Here is a 23,086-nt window from a genome sequence, read left to right on the forward strand (position 1 = left end):
GATTCACAACACTTTTGGAATATTGTAGGACTAAGACATGCTGTCGCGTCTCGGTAGTTTTTTTTCTGCACAGACTTCGATCCATTTAAACATACAAATTCAAGTGTGGAAAGTTATCTTATGAATTGTCCACTGTTGCATAACTGTGTGCGAAGTAAAGAGCATTGCAGTGCATCGAACAATCTCAAATAGATCTTACTTCAAAATGCAATGTACAGAAATGATTGTCCGCCCAAAAACCTTAAATCGAAGTCTATAAAACTAACTTTGCCCCACCCTTGAACGTTCGTTCGCTGGGGCTGTGGCGGAGTTACCGTCATGTAATTTCCTTATATGCTTCTTCAAATCAAAGTTCCTGCAAAATCCTTTCCCACAAGTGCCGCAAGTGAAGGGCTTTTTGTCGTTGTGCGTATGCATATGAAACGTTAAATTATACACCTGATGGAATGCTTTGTTGCAGATATTACATTTAAACTGTTTTTCTCCGCTGTGAGTCAGTTTGTGATTCTTGTAGTTTCCTAGAGGAAAAGATAGAGAAAGTTAGTGAAAGTCTTTCCCCCCACAAGGTCAGGAGTTCACAATTAAGTTAATTTCAGATGAGGGAATTTCTATGTTAAGAAGAAGCGAGGCTTCATTAAGCAGTCTTGTGTTAGTCTGCCCGTATGGGAGTCAAGAAGTTGTCAAACTTTGTCTCAATCAACAGAGGACTGCAAAAAACTGTCAGATTAGGAATTAGATTGAGGTCAAGCTTCTGACCCACAACCCAATTTAAGGAGCCGTGTTAGAAGAGGGTTAGTTCAAAATGGCACGGCTGATTTGTAGTAGGTTGGATTCAGCTTGCCAGCTATACCCGAATCATATTGCGGAGAAATGCCTTTTTAATGGCACTGTTCCTTCCGGTGATCTTCACTGGAAACCGGGAGTACTAACTCTGCTTTTGCGGCGTGTCCACCTATCTCTAACAATGTGTATAGTCCTCAGTTCTATCCTTCTAATTTCATCTATAGGTCTGTAGTGTGTACAATATGACCAATGGAATTAGTCAGGCTAATTATTAAATGATCAAATAAAGTAAATTAAACTAGAAAGTAGAGGCAGATTGGGACTCTAGCTGTTGTACTAATTTAATATACGTTAACGTTTTCCTGGAAAGGGACACACATTTGAAGCAGGCACTGGCAAGACTATGCATCCACCTAAGGGTTAAATATGATGGATGCACGGAGCCAAATAGATAGCTGGTGTGAAGACTAATTCCAATTAAGTAGACGCTACTTTGAAAAGTACCGTACCTTTTTGGTGAAATCCTTTCCCACAGAACTCGCAAACAAAAGGTTTGTAACCAGCGTGGATCCGAATGTGAGTGTTGAGAGTGGAGCTTCGGTTAAAAGCTTTTCCGCACTGATTGCATTTATGAGGTTTCTCCTGAGAATGAATGACAGAAGTCATTGGCGACCGACGGCCGGATAAACACAGTTAAGCAGAAATGAAACGAACTGGGACAAAAATGCACAAGGCATGCGCGAAGTTCAGTCCCCAAACAGTATTATTATATGTGAACAATTTAAACGTAGATTTGGGGAAAAAGAACTTCCAACTGAAACATGAACCGATGTTATTAAAGTAGGATCGCACACAACGTCTATATAGTGTCTGTGTGTCATTTCCCATGTAGTACTGAAACCATATACCAGAAAAGGAAACGGCTAATAAGCTAATTAGGATATTGTCGAGTGTTAAAATACTGGACAATAAGGGAAGACGCGAGCACGTACCTGTGTATGGATTATTTTATGTCTGCACAGGGTACTAGCCTGTCGGAAACCTTTCCCACAGACCTTGCACACAAACGGTCTGGCCCCAGTGTGAACTGGCATGTGGCGTGTTAAGTTATAATGTGCGTTAAAAACCTGGAAAGGGAAGAAAATAAAAACAATGAACATGTAATTTGTCTTGGAGCTGCACAGTTGATGTTAGTCTTGCCTTTTCTCTCACGAGAACAGTATCCATTATCAGCGAAAAACAAAACGTCGTGGGCGATTTGCGGTTCAATCTTCACGTTACCTTTCCGCACACTTCACAGGTAAAGTTTTTGGGTTTGCCATCGTTTGAGGTGTTGCTCAGTTTTTGATGATTTTTAATTACATTCTTTTCGACTGGAAAGCTGCTGTTTTCTTTGATAACTTGGTCGAGCTGTCCTGGGATCCGTTCTTTGTGAGGAAATTGTGGCGTTGGGTATTTCTCTGCGGCCAAGCTGGCAAATTTAGCATTCTCCAACAAAAGAAGTTTCTGGTGAGCAGAAAGCGAGGCTGGGGGCTGAGAACCGAGGATGTGAGATGGGAAGATGTGATGTCCATGAAGCAACTCTGAAGGGTGGTAGGTAGTGTCCAGATAGTTGAAATAATAAAGGGAACCGTTGGCGGGCATAGCGACCGTTTGGTTTATGACTTGGGGTTTAATCAGTCTGTTTGCAGTCATCATAGAAGGGCCTAAAGTTAAGTCAGTTTTACAGCACATCCCACAGTTTGATTTACACATTGCCGCAGAAGTACAAAGTGACCCCCTCAGGTTAGTCTTCCATACCTCAGAATAGTTCAAGAGAGCTTTAGCTTGCAAGTCATAAGGGAAAGGTTGGATAGGAAGCATACACGGGACAGGAGAACACAATTTCCCAACCTTTTTGCCTTCGGCTTTCTCCAAGCTTTGTCTTTGTTCAGTATGGCTCCTTGGTTCTGAGGTTTTGGCCATGATCCTTTCGATGGAAAAGGCCAGTGCCTTTGGGGTAGCTCCATTGCAGCTCGTGGCGGAAGCTCCATTCCTTGCCGTCTGCCTGGGACAGGACACAACTGTCTCCAAATGACCAGAGCTTGCCATCCCAGGACTTGGTGTGAGCAGCCGCTGACTAGAGCCGCTCTGATCTCCCCTGCATTCCAGGAAAGCCAAGACACACATCAATTTAATAAGCACCTTGCGTTTGGCATGTCACCCATTTACATTCAAATCAACATCTCCATGAACAATGGCACCGAGGGGCACCAGATTAATGCTCATTAAGCAGCACAAAAGAACGAATTACAAGGACAGCGAAAATCTTGCTGCTAGATTTTAAAAGCTTTACTGTATGCACAAATCACCAGTTTGATACTGGAAATTCCGATTACTAACTTACTGAGGAGTGATGTGCCAGACGCCACCGTCTATTCTTAACGGGTTCTACATTTACTAGAGAGCGGAGCAGATTATCCAAGGACTGCGTGTGGCTATACTGTCACATTTTGATAGCACACATCCTCATCAGTGTGAGATCACTGTCTGTTGCATTTAGCTGACATCACATGAAGTCACTTAGCAAGGTGACATCCAAATAGCATCAGCCCATTCCAATCTCCCACCAGCACCCACAATGCTCGTGGGCGAAGTGGCTGTGGGGGTATGAAAAAATAATTGTGCATTTAATATGCTTTAATCTATCGCTAGGTCTGTTTACATCGCTTATGGGCTGCTTTTTAAATGGTTAGAGAAAAAAAACAGTTTGCCGCAGCCTCACTAATAATCATCATCATATCTTTGTAGAAAAGCTACTGCTCCAGATTTTTTAAACATGATGAAACATTCATTTGAACTCAATCTCGTCAGCCAAGCCCGGCTAGGACCTGGAGAAATTACATCCTGAATGAATAAGGAATGATGCCTTTGTAACATAATGCATGCAACGGACAATTTAAGCCTAAAGCAATCCTAAAACAATTGTCTTTTATTAATTTGGAATTTAACACCCCTTCATCTCCCCCCCCCACCCCCCGTCCACTTCCCCACCATCTCTCTTCCCAACGCCACCTCCCCCCCCCCCAACACACACACACACACATTCCTGCTGCAAGTTACAAAAATCTCAGCGCGAAGATAAAAGTGCTCGTTATTCGCACGGATTGAAGTATAGACACTGCATTGTACTGAATACATTTTGAAGGCGGTTTGCTGAGTACAATCTTCCCCGTTTTACTTCTCGCTACGTAGTCACGCGGCGTGCATCTAAAACTTGTACATATTTTACAATAGTTAACAAAAAAAAGGGCGCATTTCTTTCTGATTCGGTACTCACTCTCAATTTGTGGATTTCAGGGGCGAAAGTCCAGATTCCACCTGTGGCAATAGCAGATTGAAATCTCAGAATCTCCCCAGGACCCGATTAAACGTTTTCCTCCTTCACCTATTCAGAACAGCCAATTTTCCAAAGCGATTCATACTGTTGTGCCCTTGTGAAGCGGCTCTTTCAATTTTAGCCACTAAAGCACCGCGTGGAACCCGGTTTTGTGTTCTTTTTTTCCCCTTGTTGAGAGAGAAAAAAAACGCGTTACGATGCGGATTAGGAACCGAAGAAAAAAGACTGCGCCTGGCCAGAGGTAAAAGCGGGCAATGAAAAGACTCCTTTTAACAAGCCTTTTTAGAAAGTTTCTGGAATTTACTCCCAAAAAGTTCTGTGTTCTCTCTACAATGGCCAAGTGCCTGTTCATTTGGGGCCGTTTTAATTCTCCTGTTTGCAGACGATTTCACCTGAGAAGCACAACAAATTATTATCGCAGAATTGATTGAGGCTGCACCAAAAAGGGCTAAACAACTAGGCACTATCAAAAGTAATCGTGAAAAGAGCTGAACAAATGATCTTCGGACCATCGCGGGCCTGTAATCGCTCTTGATCGTTTGAATTTTTTTTGTTTTGAACTCTTAAACCAGGATGCTAATTCTTCTTACACTCAGCCCGATTTTGTGCCTTATTTCATATTACTGGCTGGAGGCGACTGAGTGAAAACAGCGATTTGGGGGTTTACACTGTATTGGGTAGATCTTGCTTTCTACAGCAAAATTGTCAGGGCAAGTACTCCACTGAAATAATTAGAAGCTAAGGGGACTCGGAAAAGGAGCAGCAGGGTGGAGGCATTTCTTAGAGTGTAAACCTTTTCCCGAGAACATAAAACAAACTGAGACTAGGTGCACTGTAAATATTGTAATGCCCTGTGTTGTGATGTGGTGCGCTTCCTGCTAACTTTTGCTGTAGTTGTATATTGCAGGTTCTTTGGTTTGAGAGAATCACATTCAAATTAATGCTTCATTAATTGCGGTTCATATTATTATGCTGGGTGCGGCGCAGTCTCTGTGGGTTCCGAGTTTTCATTTTTGGAGATCATTATTTTTAAAGATCCCCCCCCCCCCCCAACTAAACCGAATCGTGAGGGAAACGGAGCGGAGTGACTGTATTGCAAAATTCAGGCGCAAATCAGAACGATAGGACTTGTGGAATGTGATTGTCGGAATGTTGCAGTAGCACTCGAAGGGTTAATGTTTAATCAGCGATGCTGTCTGACCCTTTTCTCTTTCTGTTGTACTAATTTAAGGGGCGGGTTGTTTGTTCTGTATTAGAATTGTAAATTCCTGCAGAGCATTAGACTAGTCCCGGCAAAGAGCAGCAAAAGGGCCAGAAAAGGACCACAGGAATCTTCCAACACAACACAGGCAACGTTGGACTTAATGCAACCCTTTTCACGATTTATGTTTTTGTATGAATCCATTTAAGTCGCCAGAGTGAATAGAGGTGCACGGTCCCTATTCTATTTCCTCAGGTTACTTCGATGATGTCCTTTTAAACTTTATCACCCTTACAGCGTCTCCATGAAAAGGTGTTTCAGCACGGTCCCCTCATTTTTGGGATCAAATTCAGCATCTTGGTAATCTTGGATGAAATATTCAAATTGACAGATTGGAATTGAGGGGAAAGGCACAACTAATTTAAGCGAACAGTAGTTGCAAATGATCTCATCCTGACAAGATAATGTCTTTTAGCTAGGGAATGTTTGGAGCAAACTGGGAAAACTGGAAGATGGTCTGTTGACAAGTCCAATTCTCCCGTTGTACCGTACAATGGCTGTAATGGCTGTGTTCCTTAATGGTTTGGGACTATTCAGTTATAAAAATAGCCCTTGAAATTTTTAGAGCGCCTATCGGGAGACGTGGCATTGTCACTAGAACAGTAATCAGAAACACAATCTAATGCTGAATAATAGAATCCCTTACAGTGTAGAAACAGGTCCTTCGGCCCAACAAGTCCACACCAAGTCTCCGAAGACTATCCCACCCAGACGCATTCCCCTCTTACCCCTGACTAAAGCACCTGACCTGCACATCTTTGGATGGTGGGACAAAACCAGAGTACCCGGAGGAAACCCACGCAGACACGGGGAGAATATGCAAACTCCACACATCAAATCCCTGCCCTTGGCTGCAGTGCTAACCACTGGGCAACCAAATGATGGCATTTCAATTAATGATCAAAGTTCTTTACTAAAATAAATCTCGAGTAGAATGTTATGGTGGACTTCTGTGACACAGTGGTAGTATCCCTACCTCTGAGAGTAGAGGCCTAGGTTCAAGCTCTACTTGCACCAGAGCACTGTGATAACATCTCTGAACAGGTTAATTAGAAAATCACCCTTGCGCCATTCAGGATGTCTCAAAGTGGTTGCTAGCCAATTAAATATGTCCACTGTTGTAATGTCGCAATAGCAACTACAAACAGTGGTTGGATAAATGACCAGATCGCAAGTTTTAAGTGTTGGCTGAGGGATAGATGTTGCTCAGTGCAGTAAACTTTACCTGCATTTAAGAGGGCAGATAGGCCCTCGCTATAACAGCTCTTCAATGGGATGGCGCCTCAATGCTTCTTTGAGTTATCAGCCAAGACCATGTGCTCTGAGTGAGATCTGCAAACCGGGCCTTCTGACGCAGAGGCGGGAGTCTTTATGTTGAACTGAGGGTGACACCGTCACTCAGAGGGGCTGCCCAGAGGGTAAATGGGGAGGCGCTGGGGGTGATGAGTGTTCCAGGGAAATGTTTGCAAACAAATCGGGTGAAAGATTTTGAAAACTTTTGGTCCCAGAGCATGTCTCCCAGAGATTGTGCGACTAGAGAGGCAACTATCAAAATGTTCATGATTTACAACAACTCACACCTGCATTGCACTCTCTGACGGATTCTGAACTAAAATCCACCACTCCCCACCTCCCACCCCATGTCAGATTATGTTAATTAATCTCTCTATCCCAATTACAGTTTGTCCAAGAACGGTGTTAGGCTACATGGGCCGATGGTTTTACCACGTCAATTCATTAAACGACTCCAGCATTGTTAATAAGAGAGTTCCCCTTCGCAATGCTGTTTCATGCGGACAATACCAAAATTCAAGGTTAGGATCACCGCGAATTTTTGACGACTCGATTTGCGAGGTTTATGTTAATATCATGAGCACATTGTAAGCATAACTTTTTTTCTGTTTCTACAGTATTTGCTTCTTTAAGGAATAGGACGTCCACAGCCAACTTAGTTCATCTCGTCTATTATTACTAAATATTCAATCAATGTTGACGAAGCTGGGTTAGACAGAACAGTGGGAATTCGCGACCTTTTCATTCAATAGCTTAGCTATTATTTGTCAATATTTTCTGTCTCTGCGCTGGCTATAGTTGTAAGGCGGAGCTCATGTAATACAATACTGTGGTATGAAATCGATTCTGTGTGATTCAGAGCAGTAGGAAAGTCAAACGATTATTATACTTTATCCATCAAAGGTATTTGCGAACTTCACACTCTTTGGGCTACCCTTTTCATTTCTATTGTTTCAAATTTCTTAACGTCGTGGGATGTTACACTTGACTCAGTATGGTCTTACATCTCCCCCGGTAATGTAACATTTTCGACCTATATTGCGCCTAACTTTATTTACATAATTGAAGTCAAGTTAATAGCATGATTTGATCCAACTGTTTTTTTGCTTAACTTTCACGTGTATCGTTTTAGGCTTGAAACGCGGTTTATTTGTGCCACATTGAAGCGTTTTTTTCCCTTTTTATTTTAGGTCTAGGTGTGTGAGTTTTTTTCCCTAATCCTATTGCATAGAGGTGAGCTCATTGAGTACAGTCTGTTAGCACCAGGGAGCAGCAGGTGCGGTTCATATACCCTTCCCACAACATTTTGCTGACACCAGCCCTCGGTTACACAGCAGCTCCTTGCCGGTGTACAATTCTCTTTCACTGTTTTAATGCTGTTGTTGAACATGGTCGCTGTAACTATCCAATGATCAATTGTTTAATCCCCATGAGCATTTCAAATGAAACCTGACAAATTCTCCAAGGATGAAGTAAACGAATCCAAGTGTAAACAAATGTGTTTTTTTTTCTTAAACACTTCATTACGTGCTGACGTGTGGTTAAGCTGTTGAAAGTACTGACACATATCCATGACTTGAGAAATTCAAAATGATGTATAATTTTCTGCTTGCATACTCCGAACAGCGCGAGTAGATTACAAAGCAATTTGTCTTCAGCCGCTCCTCCATTCAATACTTGTGGCCTAATGGTCGGGGTTCTGTCACTGAATCTGGCAGATAGTACAAATGCAGAAATAACTCCAAAGCAGATGTAGGGGACTCTGAAACAAAAGGATAGGGTTAGGATTTCGTGGTGCGGATATTTCTTCATTGCACGGGGTGGAGTTTATTGATTTTGATTGATAATCCAGTATTTACTTTTTTTTAATGAATACAACGATTTGAACATCTACTGATGGAATTATATTACTTCAGTCATGATCTAGGACTGCCAAGGCAATGCATCTTCTGATAGGTGTAAAGTAGAAAACGGCACTTCTGTTCTCGAGATATAAATAGTAATTGTAACTATTACAAGCATTACAAATCGTGTTTTAATATATTCATGCCCGGCTTCTTCTTGGAATTTTTAAAAAGCTGTAAAATTCGTTATCACCGACCCAGTCTCTACCATGAAGATAATTGTATTTGTTAAGCTATCAGCTTTGATAGTCAATGGCTGCAGAACATTTCCTTGATGTTCGAAGTGAGGGGGGGGAAAAGTATCCTCTTTATTGAGTTGTCGGGTCTCATGTTCAATGGCTTCTTTGTGGTCAGTTGAAAAAGATGTTGCCATGCTTTCAATGAAGAACTGTCACTGGACCCTGCAGCCCGTTAACTCCCTACGGAAGCAGATTAAAACATTTAAATTGACAATTGAATAATGAATAATTGCGGTCTTCACAAGTTGAATTGATATATTGGTGACGTAGAGGCCTCTCTCCAACTTGTCTCCAGAATGGTAGCATTGATTTTTTTTATATATAAAGTGGATCAGCTCTCTTTCTACAATGCAGTATTTTTTTAAAAAATGTAATATTTTAGTTTGTCTTTCGGTGCACCAAAAATGTCAACGAACTCGAACTTAAGTAGGGCATATCGACCTGGAAATGGCCACTTAATGTTTTGGATTTAAGACGGGATACACACATGAACTATTCTCCCGCTTTTTAAAGCATACCCGCCATTTTATTCCAAGAACGTTTAAGCTTAGAAATGAGTAGTTCATCTCGAAAACGAGTTAGTTTTGCAAGAACTCATAGGATCTCGTTCGCAAGCTTTCTCGTATTGGAGTGGGCAATATTTCCTTGATTCTTCTTTTTTTCTCTATAATAATTTAGAAATGGGCAATCTGACCTCACTCCTAAGGAGCCTGTTAACAGGCACGTGTTAAGAGTTTGGGTGTGAATTTTGCTGTCCTGACGCACATTTCAATCCCCCAGGTTTGGAGAATCCTCAACCCGAGTTAATTGAGCTCTAACAGCAGGGCTGAGATCAAATTCTAGGCTGCTCGTCCGGAAATTGTTCTGTAAAGTGACAGCAAGCAGCAGAGAGATTAGAGAAACAAATGAAAGTGCAGGACAACACTGCACATGATCCGTGCTGATACAATTCCCATGCTTGATCTCCAGTATTGAATGTTCCAGCCAGAGAACTCATCCACAAGCTCAATTCCAATGGGTGTTTCACACAACGGCCCTGCAAAAGTAGCCCTCTTTAGAATAGATTCTTGAGAGTGAACTCACGAGTTAGTTCTAGACAGGAAATCTGTTAAGTTTTGGCGACTTAATCGAACACTAGAGAAGTTGGAAATTCCAATGATTATTTAAAGTTTCACAACAAAGCAGGAAAGCCAACATAAAGTCATATCTCATCCGAAATTACGATAGGAAATGCTCGAAATTATATCCGGTTGGCAAATGACCTGAAAGTAAAAGGGACTCAAGATATATTGATGTGAAAGACAATTTATGGTTGACTTAGAGATAACACCTCAACTTCAAGCTCCAAGTCAATGAATCATATTCAATTCATACAATTAATCCAAAATATATTTCCGATTTTGAATTATTTATAGCTCATGTTCACAGCGGGGATTGTTTTAGTATTGGGTATAGCTATGACTCCATCTTTGAAACCAGGCATGATGCTGTACTGTGCTCAACTAGAGAAAAATGATACTTCCTCAGTGAAGCAACATTCAGATCAACCTGTTCTAAAATTAGTTTTCGAGCATTTCACAATATATCATTAGTGTTATGCCATTGCTCACTAGCTGAAAACTTTTAATGATTAGTTTATAGTCAGCGAGCAGTAGCTTGGGATTTCAGTGAGATAGAAGTGTGAGTCTGGACAGATTGAATTAAATCATCCACAGCTAGCGGTTCATCCCCTGATAAAGTTTAAGAAATCTCATGTGGTGTGCACGATCCCATCTGAATTGTCATGAGGGACTATAACAAGTGAACACACAACCTTGTAACGAAAGGTTTCTGACCCCAAACATGTTTAATGAACAAGAATCTTATCAAATATATAAATCTTCCATAGATCCGGTTTCTGTAATTTCTGACACATTGTACCGAAGGGGCATGCATAATTTCAAAGTAAATTTATGTTTTGTAGTTAGGCTTTGACATTGGGTTGATTAGGGGATACATTGAGTCGTTTGCAACCGACCATGGCTGCTGCATGGCATGCTGTTAGTGGCAATGTAAGGAAAATCCAAAAATTGTAATTTCACAAAACAGTATATTTCAGTCTTTGGTGAATCTATCTCTCTCCGCTTTAAACATACAGAAGGACGCTGTCCCCGTAGCTCTCTGCAGCAAGAAGTTTCAAAGACTCAGAGTCTCCTGGGAGAAGAAATTCTTCCTCATCTCAGTCTTAAGCTTCATTCGTCGAAATGAGGAGGAATTTCTTCTCCTAAAGGTTTGAGAGTGTTTGGAAGTCCTTGTTGCAGAAAGCTGTGGGGGCAGAGTCCTTATGTAATTTTAAGGCAGAGACAGATTTTCGATCAATAGGAGAATCGAGGATTATAGGGAAAAGGCAGGAAAGTGGACATGAGCAATATCGATCAGCCATGATCCTATTGGATGGCGGAGCAGGCTTGAGGTGTTGAACGGCTTACTCTTGTTCCTATTTATCGTCTTCTGAGATGGTGACTAATTTGTGCTCTATTAATTAATATTTTTACCTGCTGCAAAAAAAAGCAAGTTGCAAGCATAGTGCGTTCCTAAATCACCACTATGAAATAACGTGGCATCAACAACCATAGAGTAAAAAATGAGGTCTGCAGATGCTGGAGATCACAGCTGCAAATGTGTATTTGCAGCATCAACAACCATAGCTCTGATAGTAATGCCAAATCAACGCCAGCACTTTAATTTTTGGGAACACTTGTTTCTCTGGTATATATGCACCTTACCTTTTCGTAAATAGTATAGTCAATGTTGAATATATACGAACATGGCGTTAGATCTGTGAGCATGATATATGTCATATGAGGGATCAGTCTTGATGGCCTTCTTGATGGCTCTTCCCAAAAGAGGACTGACCAATACCAAACAGGGAACATCATGTCCTAATGGATTTGGTAATGACTTGCTCATCTCATACATTTAAACAGTCATATAAATTGCCTTAACAGTAATAGCTTGATTGACATACTCATGTGCAAATTGTTTCCCAACTCACCAGTGCTATAATTCTAATGAATGAGTAAACACTTATTACCTTTCAACACTTCTTTTACATAACTCCGGTTCTCAATTGCAGAATGTTTAACACTTTAAACTCAAAACCCAAAGAGGTTATGTTCCATCTGTCTTGTTTCTTCTGACCCAACTCTCGGCTCAAGCCACTCTTGTTGGTTGAGAATATGAATGTTGCAAACTTGCATCAAGGCTTCCAACTATGCTAGTGGGCAGCCCTATTACTGAGAAATGTACAAAAACTGTCTCCAGCAACACTCTCAGTGTCCCTCAAATAACAATAAATGCTTCTGTTTATAAACTGAAACGTTCTTGAATTTGTCCTATTGAATTGACAAGTCACTGCAACTCATTCACCAGGTTCGGGGTTCACGTCCCTTTGCAGCACTTGTGCGGGAAATATGAGGCTGACACTCGATTGCAGTCCTCATGAAGGCACAGTCTTTCAGATGAAAACTTAAGTCAGACAGATCTGTCTGCTCCAGTGGATTTGAAAGATCCCATGACACTATTTAGAAGAAGCACAGGAAATTTAACTGCAGTGTTCAACATCACTAGAAGAGATTATCTGCCCATTATCCTATTGACGTCTGTAGACCTTTGCTGTGCAAGTATGCTGCAGCAGTACTTTCAGTGCAACAGTGAAAGCATTTCGCTTCCAGACGTCTCGATGCTTGTCAAATAAATGTTAGATTATTTACAAACAGAATTGTTCATGTAAAGCTTCTGAGTAATATATTGAATTATGCGTTTTCCTCTTTAAATATATTTTGAAAATAATAAAAACCCTGATCTAGAATCCATCTCTGCTCAGTCAAGAGCATGAGCTCTGCTGCTTGTATATGGATGAATCCTTTCGATTCAAAAACATTATTTTAAATGCAATCGAGAGCGCTCAGTGCCCTGGGGTTTCGAGGCAACGCCAATAAGTATCAAGTCTCGTTGCAAAGTATCAACTAGTGCTGAATAACTCAGTTTACTGTTCTTTTGAGTGAGTCTGTATCAGTTGAGTGGAATAAAATCACTTTCAATTGTGCAAGGTGCCGCAGAGTTACTAGCATTAGTAAGAACGTGGGAATTTGATATTGATGAAGAAATTTACTCAGATGAACTTCAACCGACTTGAGTATAACTCACGTACTATATATTATACCTCTGCTTGCCAAATGCCACACCTGAGAGTTCCACGTTGTTACACTGGCTTTATTGTGAACTATTTTAAGTTAAACGTTCGAACCAGTCCAATAAGAACATCATTTTAAAGCAGAAATTAAATCAGTGTAACTTGACTTTTAATCATGTAGACACTTCACATTATCTACTTTGATCAACAAAGACCCGACTTCTATTCTTAACTATTGCCGAACCGCTCATAGATAAGGCAGTAAAGTGACATAAGAGGCGAGATAGAATGCCCCTACATGCGGGAGCACCGACAGAACCATGTACAGGAATCGGCTCCAACGGGATAACTAGATTTTTCTTTAAGTGCAATTAAAAAAAAGTTTTCTAACGCTTCATGATGTGAACAATTTTCAACAAATTAAAAATATTTGCTTTCTGACAAAGTTACATTGACTGTCTTGTGCTGTATAAACAGTGTGATTGACGGTATTTATATTCATTTTCTAACCAGGTAAATGACAGTTTCCAATCATATAACTTTAATTGGAAGGCTTTGAAATCACTTAGTGAAACTAAGATTACGAACTGGCACATTTCACTAGCGGATTAGTCCACTATCAATTTGTAGGATAGCCATCTCTTAAGTCCACAGCATCATTTACTTGTATTCTCGATGCAGAAGCAGCGCTGATAGAAGGGAACATCTAATGTGCCTATTTGGAATTGGATTCTGTGTGAAGAAGTGGATGTGTTCATGTGTTTAATAACATCTGCAATTAAGTGGTGATTTGTGTAAATTGAATAATGAACCATTTGTTTTAATGCAATCGAGTAAAAAGTGTGTTCGAAGCTTGGTTTAATGGGACACGTTTTCCTGTATGTATGAATTAATTACTTACAATCAATTACCATTACAAGAGAGGCGCTACAGATGGCGTTTTGTGAAGTTTCTGTTTACCATAACATCGAACAGTTTCTTGAGGTGCTCGTTGTTAACTGGTTGCTTGATTTAATATAAGTCACTAAACAGTTACCAGTTTGTATTTTAACAGCAAATAAAGTTTAAAGGGGAATTGCGAACAGATAATCAATTTATTGAAGATTTCTTCTTAATACCTGCCCTTTGCCACTTTTGTTTACACTCTAGAAGTAACATAGGAAAAAAACTTTCAGATTATTGGTGACAATGCTGAAAACAAAACAAAAAAAAAATCACGTATATATCCACGGAACGATTAAGCCGACCTGAATAAGTTCAGATGGGGTGCTCACCAACATGCAAAAAGTACTGAATTTACAGGCCAGTATTCATGAGGGGATAACAATATAGGGCTGTATTAGATAACACCTTTCGTTTTCAGACATACAATGGGAAATTTTGCACATTTTAAATGACGCTTACTTTAGTGTCTGGACCCAACATTCAATATGAGCACAACCCCCACTCAAAGGTCGGGAGAAAGCGATTTAGAAGATGAACTAGCTCAGATCGTGATCATCTAATCTCCTCTCCCATTAATCTGACGTGATACGTGCTCCTCAGGCACTATTTCACTCAGGCGTGCATGATGTGGGAAATGAAAGATATAACATTTCTACTTCAGCTCGAGTTTCAGAGAAGGACATGTCAGGATTCTTCATTAACGACAAATCATTTGTAATAAAGGCACTGTAAACTACATCAAGTTAGCGTTTACCTATAATTTTTTAAATTGTTTCGCACACTGGTAACAATTCCAGTTTGCTTTTTGCATCCTCAAATAACGCCATCTGTATTGCTACTAAAATCACATTGCCATTTCTTTTACCCACGAAGGGGAACATCCGTTTCTTAGTCAATACTTCCATAGTTTTGTGTAACCAACGCTAGCTTGTTGGCCCATTTGTAACAATTAACTCCATAATAACTATTGCATCCCAAAAGATGTACTTTAAAAAGTCTGAAATTACAATTATATTAAACTATAAGATTCAATATATATTTTCAGAGTTCATACAGACAGTTGTATACAATATTTTAATGTTTTTAATATTGATTTTCATTTTGTTGAATGAATGAAAGCTTGATTTACATATACTTGAAATATATATTGTGGTTCCTATAACATTAGAAACATATCATACCTATCAAAGCATATTACCTCTATTTGTGGTCGACACAAACATCACAAAGAATCATTTTGCCACGTGTTTTTTTTTTGCTTTTATGTATGCATTTGATGTAGCTTTGTTGAGGCACACTTAATCTTTTGATCTGTGCACTTTATATTTTAATCTTGGACGAACTTCTGTTCAAGATGTTTCTTCATTTGACCTCAAATTATTTTAATCAGGCTAAGAAAATCCACCACCAGATTGTATTGCATCTTTGAATTCATTTTTGCAATCTCTCTCTGGTCAAAAATACCCAAATTGCAATATCTTTAATCCATAGAATTAATTTAATCCAAGTCTATTCTTCATCAGCACAGGACAGAGAACAAGAAAAGAAGATACTTATAACATTGAAAGTTCAATATTGAATGAATATTTAAAAGGGAAGATGTTTATAACTTTGAGTGTTTTCATTTTGGATAATTAACAAGCCACCATAAACTATTTAGTAGCACTTCTGCCTCAGTTAGAACAACTCTGAAGCCCCCAGCACATTCTAAATGATTTACATTGAACTTGAATTTCTTGTAAATTCACTACAGGCTCCTTTTTGTATTTATATATTACTTCTATAAATGCCATTGTTTTATTAAAAATCTCAAAGCCATGTGCAATCAAAATCCAAGTTAATATGCAATGACTAAGCAATAAAAGAAATTGATGTGATCTATATGGACTTCAGTAAGATGTTCGACAACGTTCCCCATGTGAGATTGGTTAGCAAGGTTAGATCTCACGGGATAAGGGCGAACTCACCATTTGGATACAGAATTTGCTCAAAGGTAGAAGACAGAGGGTGGTGGTGGTGGGTTATTTTTCAGATTGAGGCCTGTGACCAGTGGACTGCCACAAGGATCAGGGCTGGGTCCCCAACCTCTTGTCATTCCCATAAATTATTTGGATGTGACATAAGAGGTATAGTTAGTAAGTTTGCAGATGACACCAAAACTGGAGCTGTAGTGGACAGCGAAGAGGGTTATCTTAGATTACAACAAGATCTGGATCAGATGGGCCAATGGGCTGAGAAGTGGCACATGGAGTTTAATTCAGATAAATGTGAGGTGCTGCATTTTGGGAAAGCAAATCTTAGCAGGACTTATACACTTAATGGTAAGATCTTAGGGAGTGTTGCTGAACAAAGAGACCTTGGAGTGCAGGTTCATAGCTCTTTGAAAGTGGAGTCATAGGTAGATAGGATAGTGAAGAAGACGTTTGGTATGCTTTCTTGTATTGGTCAGAGTATTGAGTACAGGAGTTGGGAGGTCATGTTGCAGCTGTACAGGACATTGGTTAGGCCACTGTTGGAATATTGCGTGCAATTCTGGTCTCCTTCCTATTGGAAAGATGTTGTGAAATTTGAAAGGGTTCAGAAAAGATTTACAAGGATGTTGCCGGGGTTGGAGGATTTGAGCTATAGGGAGAGGATCAACCGGCTAGGGCTGTTTTCCCAGGAGCGTTGGAGGTTGAGGGGTGACCTTACAGAGGTTTACAAAATTATGAGGGGCATGGAAAGGATAAATAGGCAAAGTCTTTTCCCTGGGGTTGGGGAGTCCAGAACATAGGTTTAGGGTGAGAGGGGAAAGATATAAAAGAGACCTCAGGGATAACGTTTTCATGCAGAGGGTGGTACGTGTATGGAATGAGCTACCAGAGGATGTGGTGGAGGCTGGTACAATTGCAACATTTAAGAGGCATTTGGATGGGTATATGAATAGGAAGGGTTTGAAGGGATATGGGCCGGGTGCTTGCAAGCGTGACTAGATTTTGTTGGGATTTCTGGTCGGCATGGATGGGTTGGACTGAAGGGTCTGTTTCCATGCTGCAAATTTCTATGAATCTATGAATCTAAATGGAATCATGACGTTAATCTGTTCATTTGAATTAATGGATAATTACATTTTCAGTTTACTGTTCAGACCTATGAAAACTTTGAAGAAGTAATGTTAGATATTAAACACAAAACATGTTTAAAAAGCAAATTAAATAATTTGAGATTCTAATCTCAGTGGTTTCGCCATTTTCAAGAGAATGAATATATGCTTCTTACCACAGTTGCACAAACTGGTGTCACTTTTAAAACAGTATATTACTGCAGTGTCGCATGAAGTGTGTAGACTGGAATTAGATTAGATTAGATTACTTACAGTGTGGAAACAGGCCCTTCGGCCCAACAAATCCACACCGACCCGCCGAAGTGCAACCCACCCATACCCCTACATTTACCCCTTACCTAACACTACGGGCAATTTAGCATGGCCAATTCACCTGACCCGCACATCTTTGGACTGTGGGAGGAAACTGGAGCACCCGGAGGAAACCCACGCAGACATGGGGAGAACGTGCAAGCTCCACACAGTCAGTCGCCTGAGTCGGGAATTGAACCCGGGTCTCAGGCGCTGTGAGGCGGCAGTGCTAATCAACTGAATGGTTCACTCAAAAGTAGGAGAGTAATTTATTTTTACCACACTCATTCAAGTTGCAGTTGCATTTCTATTTTTGCATAGATGCGATGGTTTCAGTTCCTTATTACTTTTCTTAGAAATGTCTTAATGTGATTATGTTACAAGCATTCACACTGCAAAGTAATTGTTGTTCCAATATAGGTATCACTAAAATTCAGATCTTGATTTAACTCTTGAATGCACCAAAGCCAAAGGGCATTAGACCTCTTCCACATGGCTGTCTCATTGCATTTGAATTTCATATTGAATGGGATATAATTCTGCTATGGTGTCAAGTCAAGTTCTAAAAATGGTCAGATGCCCTATGGGAGCTCTTTACAAAAATGACATTCATTCTCCTTAATATTTTGAAAAAAACAGATGGTACAAAATTAAATGAAGAAAGAGAACTTTGCGAATGTGTGGAAGTGCAAAATTACAAAGCTCTTCACTGGCAGGCAGACATTGTATAACTGCTAATAGTGTAGCTATGACCTTGTTGCTGCCATGCTTTGCAGTTCAATTCCAGCTTTCATCGTGATACTCTGAGAAGAATAATGCTACACTGGATTTAAATATTTAAAAAACGATTATGCCTATTTTGATAATTTCTTGTCTGGAAAAATGAAAGAATAATCCCTCTTCCAGCACCTTCTCCACTCTAGTTTCAGATCTACCAGGAGGGTTACCCTGACAAAGACAATACACAATTCTGTTCCTTAATTACCTTAGAATTCTTCAATTATTCATCATTATTTTTATTTAAGATGCAGCATTGCATGGCAGTGTTTTGAGTGAACTCTGACTAAATTGACAATATTGTCAAGTTAAATTCCCAGAAGTTTTTCAATGTGTTGCTTTATTATGAGTGATGGACATAATTGAAAACATAACTGGAATAAAAGAATTGATGAGATTTATCAAGAAAAAGTGGCCTTGAGAAATTTTTATCTTTAGAGTTAATATGTGACATGTAACATTGTGCACGCCATTTCCTATCAGAGTTCAGAAGTGGCTTCTTGCTCAAATTGAAAATTTGTATTAGATGTTTGCATCTTAAGAAACATTACAACGACTCTTAATTCAGTAAATACTGATGTAAGTATCTTAAAATGCTATTAACACAACTGAATCAAAAGCAAATCTGAGAAGAGATCACTACAACAAACGCATTTCAAAATTTAGGGACATCAGAGTTTCTCTAGGCTCCTGAACAATGTGGGTTTGCCAAATCAGTTGCGGAAATGTGGCAAGTTTGGAAAATGAAATTCTCAACATTGAGAATGAAGATCTGATTTTGCAAACAAATATTGAATGACGAAACAAGAATATCGTTAGTGAATGGTGAGAGGCACCTTTGCAATCATTTGCATCTTACACATACCTAGTCTTGTCTCATTGATATACAGTTTCCTGTTCTACATACTGGGTAGAAACTGAATAGTGACAATTCTTGACATCAATATTAGAGTCAAAAATCTGCAGATACTGGAATCCAAAGCAGACATGCAGGAGGTTGGAAGAACACAGCATGCCAGGCAGCGTCAGAGGATGGAGAAATTGACGTTTTGAGTGCAGCCCTTTTTCAGGAAGTTACCTGGTCACTGTAGCTTGCTGTTTGCTCCTCTTGGCCTCCAGTTTAAACAGGGCAACCGAACATCTCATAGCATGTTCCTGGGCAGCAATGACTGTCACTTCTTATTCATGGAGATGGGCACCAAACACATATGACCCATACCAATTCATCATAGCATATCTCTGACTTGCTTAGAATATAGTTCTGAACTTCAGTGTTGCAATTTGGAGCACTTCAAATACACTGTATACAGGGACAACCACCAGCTCATGAATTAGACTAGGGTGCACTCAGGGCTCCTCGCTTCTTCCCTGAGTGCTCACTCATTCAGATGCTCACGGCATCTTTGCCTTGACTAGACATTTTGTGTTATGCCACCTTATTCAGAAGTTAAAAGCTGTGCTGTCTTGATGTTTAATGCAAAAGCAAAACCAGCCAGCTTGTCATGCTTGTCAACAGAGATCAGTCAAAGGGATTGACGTGTTGCTGTACAGTACTATGCTCTGTCAGTTGCACACCTGCATCAAGTACCAGCAGCTTACACAGTAAACAAAGAGGATGGTTACTGAGAAGCAAGGACTACTCGCTCCATGGCTGATGACTCTGCTATTCAATATTGAATGAGGCCATGAGCATGTACAATGCTGTTCATTCTTTGACCAGGATCATCACAACGCAGATAAAGTCCTCCTGAAGATGAGTCTCTGATGCTTGAATTGGTTGATGGTGGGGGGAATACTTGTTGATTGCGCCACATAATCCTAGCATGCACAACTATAGCAGGCATAAGGGGATGAGGAGATGCAATGGATGTTGAAGAGCTGGGAAAAGGGTGAAAACTTCCAAGATGGAACATGAGGACATTGAGCAGAAGGGGGATCACTCTCAGCATGTTAGAGTGCAGCAGTGTGGGCAACTGTGAGACTGTACTTCAAATCAAGTGCCATTTGAGCCACCTATGTGCCCACAGAAGCTTTTCTTCCTGATACTCTGAAGAGCTATTTGTGGCTGGCAGTGATTGACCTGGTGCATAGCTAGGCTTTAAATATAGCACCAGCTGCAGAAATTCCAGAAGCTCCCAACAGTGGTGAGTATTTCCACTGCTAGTGAGCACACGATAGTATGAGTGTAGCACCATTGAAGTATGATGTATACATAACGGGGTGAATCGTGGACTACTGAGTGAGATAACATGCTATATCATGCATAGAAAAACGTTTCACTAAACTCCCTGAAATTGATGTTTAGCTTAATTTTTTGTAAAATTGAGCACATATTTATTGATGTAACTAGGTGTTTTACAAAAAAGACTGACAGGAAAGCATTACAGTACACACGTCACCAGTAAAATGCTATGAACTTCTTGCAAGACCTCCCTGAAGTAGGCCTAGAAATAATATTGTGAAAGGGAACTGCATCCTATCAAGGGATGTCAGAGCCCTCTCTACTCAGAAAGTTCTTACTTTCAGGTTGAGAATTAGTGGCGTGTAAACAAGACAGATACTTTATATAGATCAGGCAAAGAGAAGTGCTCAAGTGAAGAATTTACATTTGTCTTGACGGTATTTCTGATTAAATGTTCAACAATGTATGGGAATAAATTTAATCCACCTCAGTGAGTGGGTTTGGTAGACTGCTGGTTTCACATCCTACCTAACATTATTAACATATAATTGAAAAGTAAAGGCTGACCAGATACAAAACCAGCTTGATTCCATGGATTTCAGGACAGGTGTGTGTTAGACTAGAACTACCTGATATTCTTCGCTTTTCTCTGATTTTTACATCTTTGTCACTTGCTGTCCTTTTAACTTTAATTTTTCGCTTGGCTTTTTTCATACTTTTGTCTCCGTTTTGGACTTGCAACAGTACATCCCCCTATTTATTTCTCACAGTATTTCAGTTGCCATGAGGGAAGATTAACAGACACATTAATCATTTAGTCAGGGATTTAGACTCTGGAAATTGCTAGAGAGTGAGCTGGTGCTTAGTTAGTGCAAAATGTTAGTTAGAACTGTCAGGACCATCCCAGAAAATGCTTGCATCTCCAAGAATAAAATCTTGTACCCTGATTTCTGTGTAAGTAAACGTGCAAATATTGTTGATTTGTTTATATTGTAAGGTTGAATTGTGGGTTTTTCATCTCAAACAATGATGCAGCACTAGTCTAACTTGAAGGGGCAATAATAAGCTTTTGAAGAATGGGCATGCATGGGAAGTTTGAAACGGTCTATTTTAGTCAGAGCTTGGAAGGCACCTATTATAATGGATTGAAAAGCTGAAAGCCAACATATGTTCAAAAGAACAAAAAGGAAAGACTTGCATCAATATAGATCTTTTCACAATCACTGGACATCTCAAATTGCTCACAGACAAATACTGTTTGAAGGATAGTCACTTCTGAAATATAGGAAAAGTGGCAACAAATTTGTGGTCAGCAAAGTCTTACTGACAGAAATGAGATCATGACACATAATTCACTTATTTTTCTGTTGCTTGATGGATAACTAGTGGCCAGGATTCGAGGAATAATTCCATCATTTGAAATTGCACCATGGGACTATTTAAATATACCCAATCAGGCAAATGGGGCCTTACTTTAATGGCTCATCTAAAACCAGCACCACCAAGAGTAAACTGCTCCCTTTATACTGCATGAGACCGCTGCCTTAATTATTGTGCTAAAGCCTTGCTGTGATACTTCAAAATGGGAACATTTGATTCAGGAATGAGTATGCTACCAAATGAGTCATGACGGACACTGGAAATGTGACGAAAGTGAACCACACTGTCAGTTTTCCAAATTTCGTAAGCTATATCCATAATACAAACGTCAAAAACAAAATTTTCACTATCCTATTATCTGAAGCATAACATTAATTGTAAATGAACTCTTGATTTTTTTTCACAGTTGTCTTTGTGAAAGTATTTCTGATAATTTGAGTGCTAAGACCGAGCGTAAGATGTTTTAACCCAACACTTTTATGATATTTATTCTTCACAGGTTAACTTTTCTCTTATTGAGATCATTTTGACTTTGTACAATGGTAGGTATGATCTATTTGATATAATGAGATATTAGTGGGAGTTGCCTTATTATCTCAAGGCTAGTAACTTCAATTCTCATTTGTGCAATGGCAACTGGACGCAGCTGTACATATGCAAATGAATATGACTGTACATGCCAAGCTATATGCTTTCCTTATGTAGATGGCCTTGGTGTTTCAGTCAGGTAAACTATTGTTACAGTTCTTTCAAATAAACAGAAGATGCTCTGTTAATATTAACCTGGCTTCATGTCAGTCCCTTGTAATGCATTTACTGTTGGCAAACAATACTTGTTCAAAAAACTGAAGGCTGTACATTTGAAAATGTATTCTTTCTTTGTGATGTGGATGTTTCTGGCTAGGCCAGCATTTATTGTCTAATTGTTTATGAGAAGATAGTGGTGAATCATTTTCTTGAACTGCTCTAATCCATATGGTATAGCTAATCCCAAAGCACTATTGGGAAACTCATTATGGGAGTTTGACCCTGTGACAATGAAGGAAAAATTATATCATAGAACTGAAGATGGCTGGTCATTTGGAGGGGAACCTGTTGATCATGACATGCCCTGTATTTGCTGCTTTTGTCCTTCTAGATAGCACAAATTTGGAAGGGACTGTTGAAGGAGCCTCAGGGAATTGTTGCAGTGCATCTTGTACACAGTACGCATAGCTGCCACTGTGTGCTGGTGGTCAGGGAGTAAATGTTTAAGATGGTGGATTGATTTCTGGTCATTAGGATTGTTTGTCTTAGATGGAGTTAACCTTCTTCAGTGTTGCTGGAATTACACTCATCCTGGGAATTGGGAGAGTATTCCATTGGACTTCTGACT

General features: G+C 39.8%; 1 protein-coding gene across 1 annotated transcript; it reads right to left on the reverse strand.

Annotated features, from left to right (window-relative positions):
- Window positions 1-261: 261 nt before the first annotated feature.
- Window positions 262-2,889, reverse strand: fezf2 (FEZ family zinc finger 2). The gene is made up of 4 exons (XM_060835857.1): window positions 2,065-2,889; window positions 1,776-1,910; window positions 1,293-1,425; window positions 262-518 (listed from the first exon to the last, which is right to left on the reverse strand). The coding sequence occupies exons 1-4, from the start codon at window positions 2,872-2,874 to the stop codon at window positions 262-264; spliced, it is 1,335 nt and encodes a 444-aa protein (XP_060691840.1). The 5' UTR covers window positions 2,875-2,889.
- Window positions 2,890-23,086: the final 20,197 nt, after the last annotated feature.

The sequence above is a fragment of the Hemiscyllium ocellatum genome, chromosome 14 (assembly GCF_020745735.1).
Source record: "Hemiscyllium ocellatum isolate sHemOce1 chromosome 14, sHemOce1.pat.X.cur, whole genome shotgun sequence".
NCBI lineage: Eukaryota > Metazoa > Chordata > Chondrichthyes > Orectolobiformes > Hemiscylliidae > Hemiscyllium > Hemiscyllium ocellatum.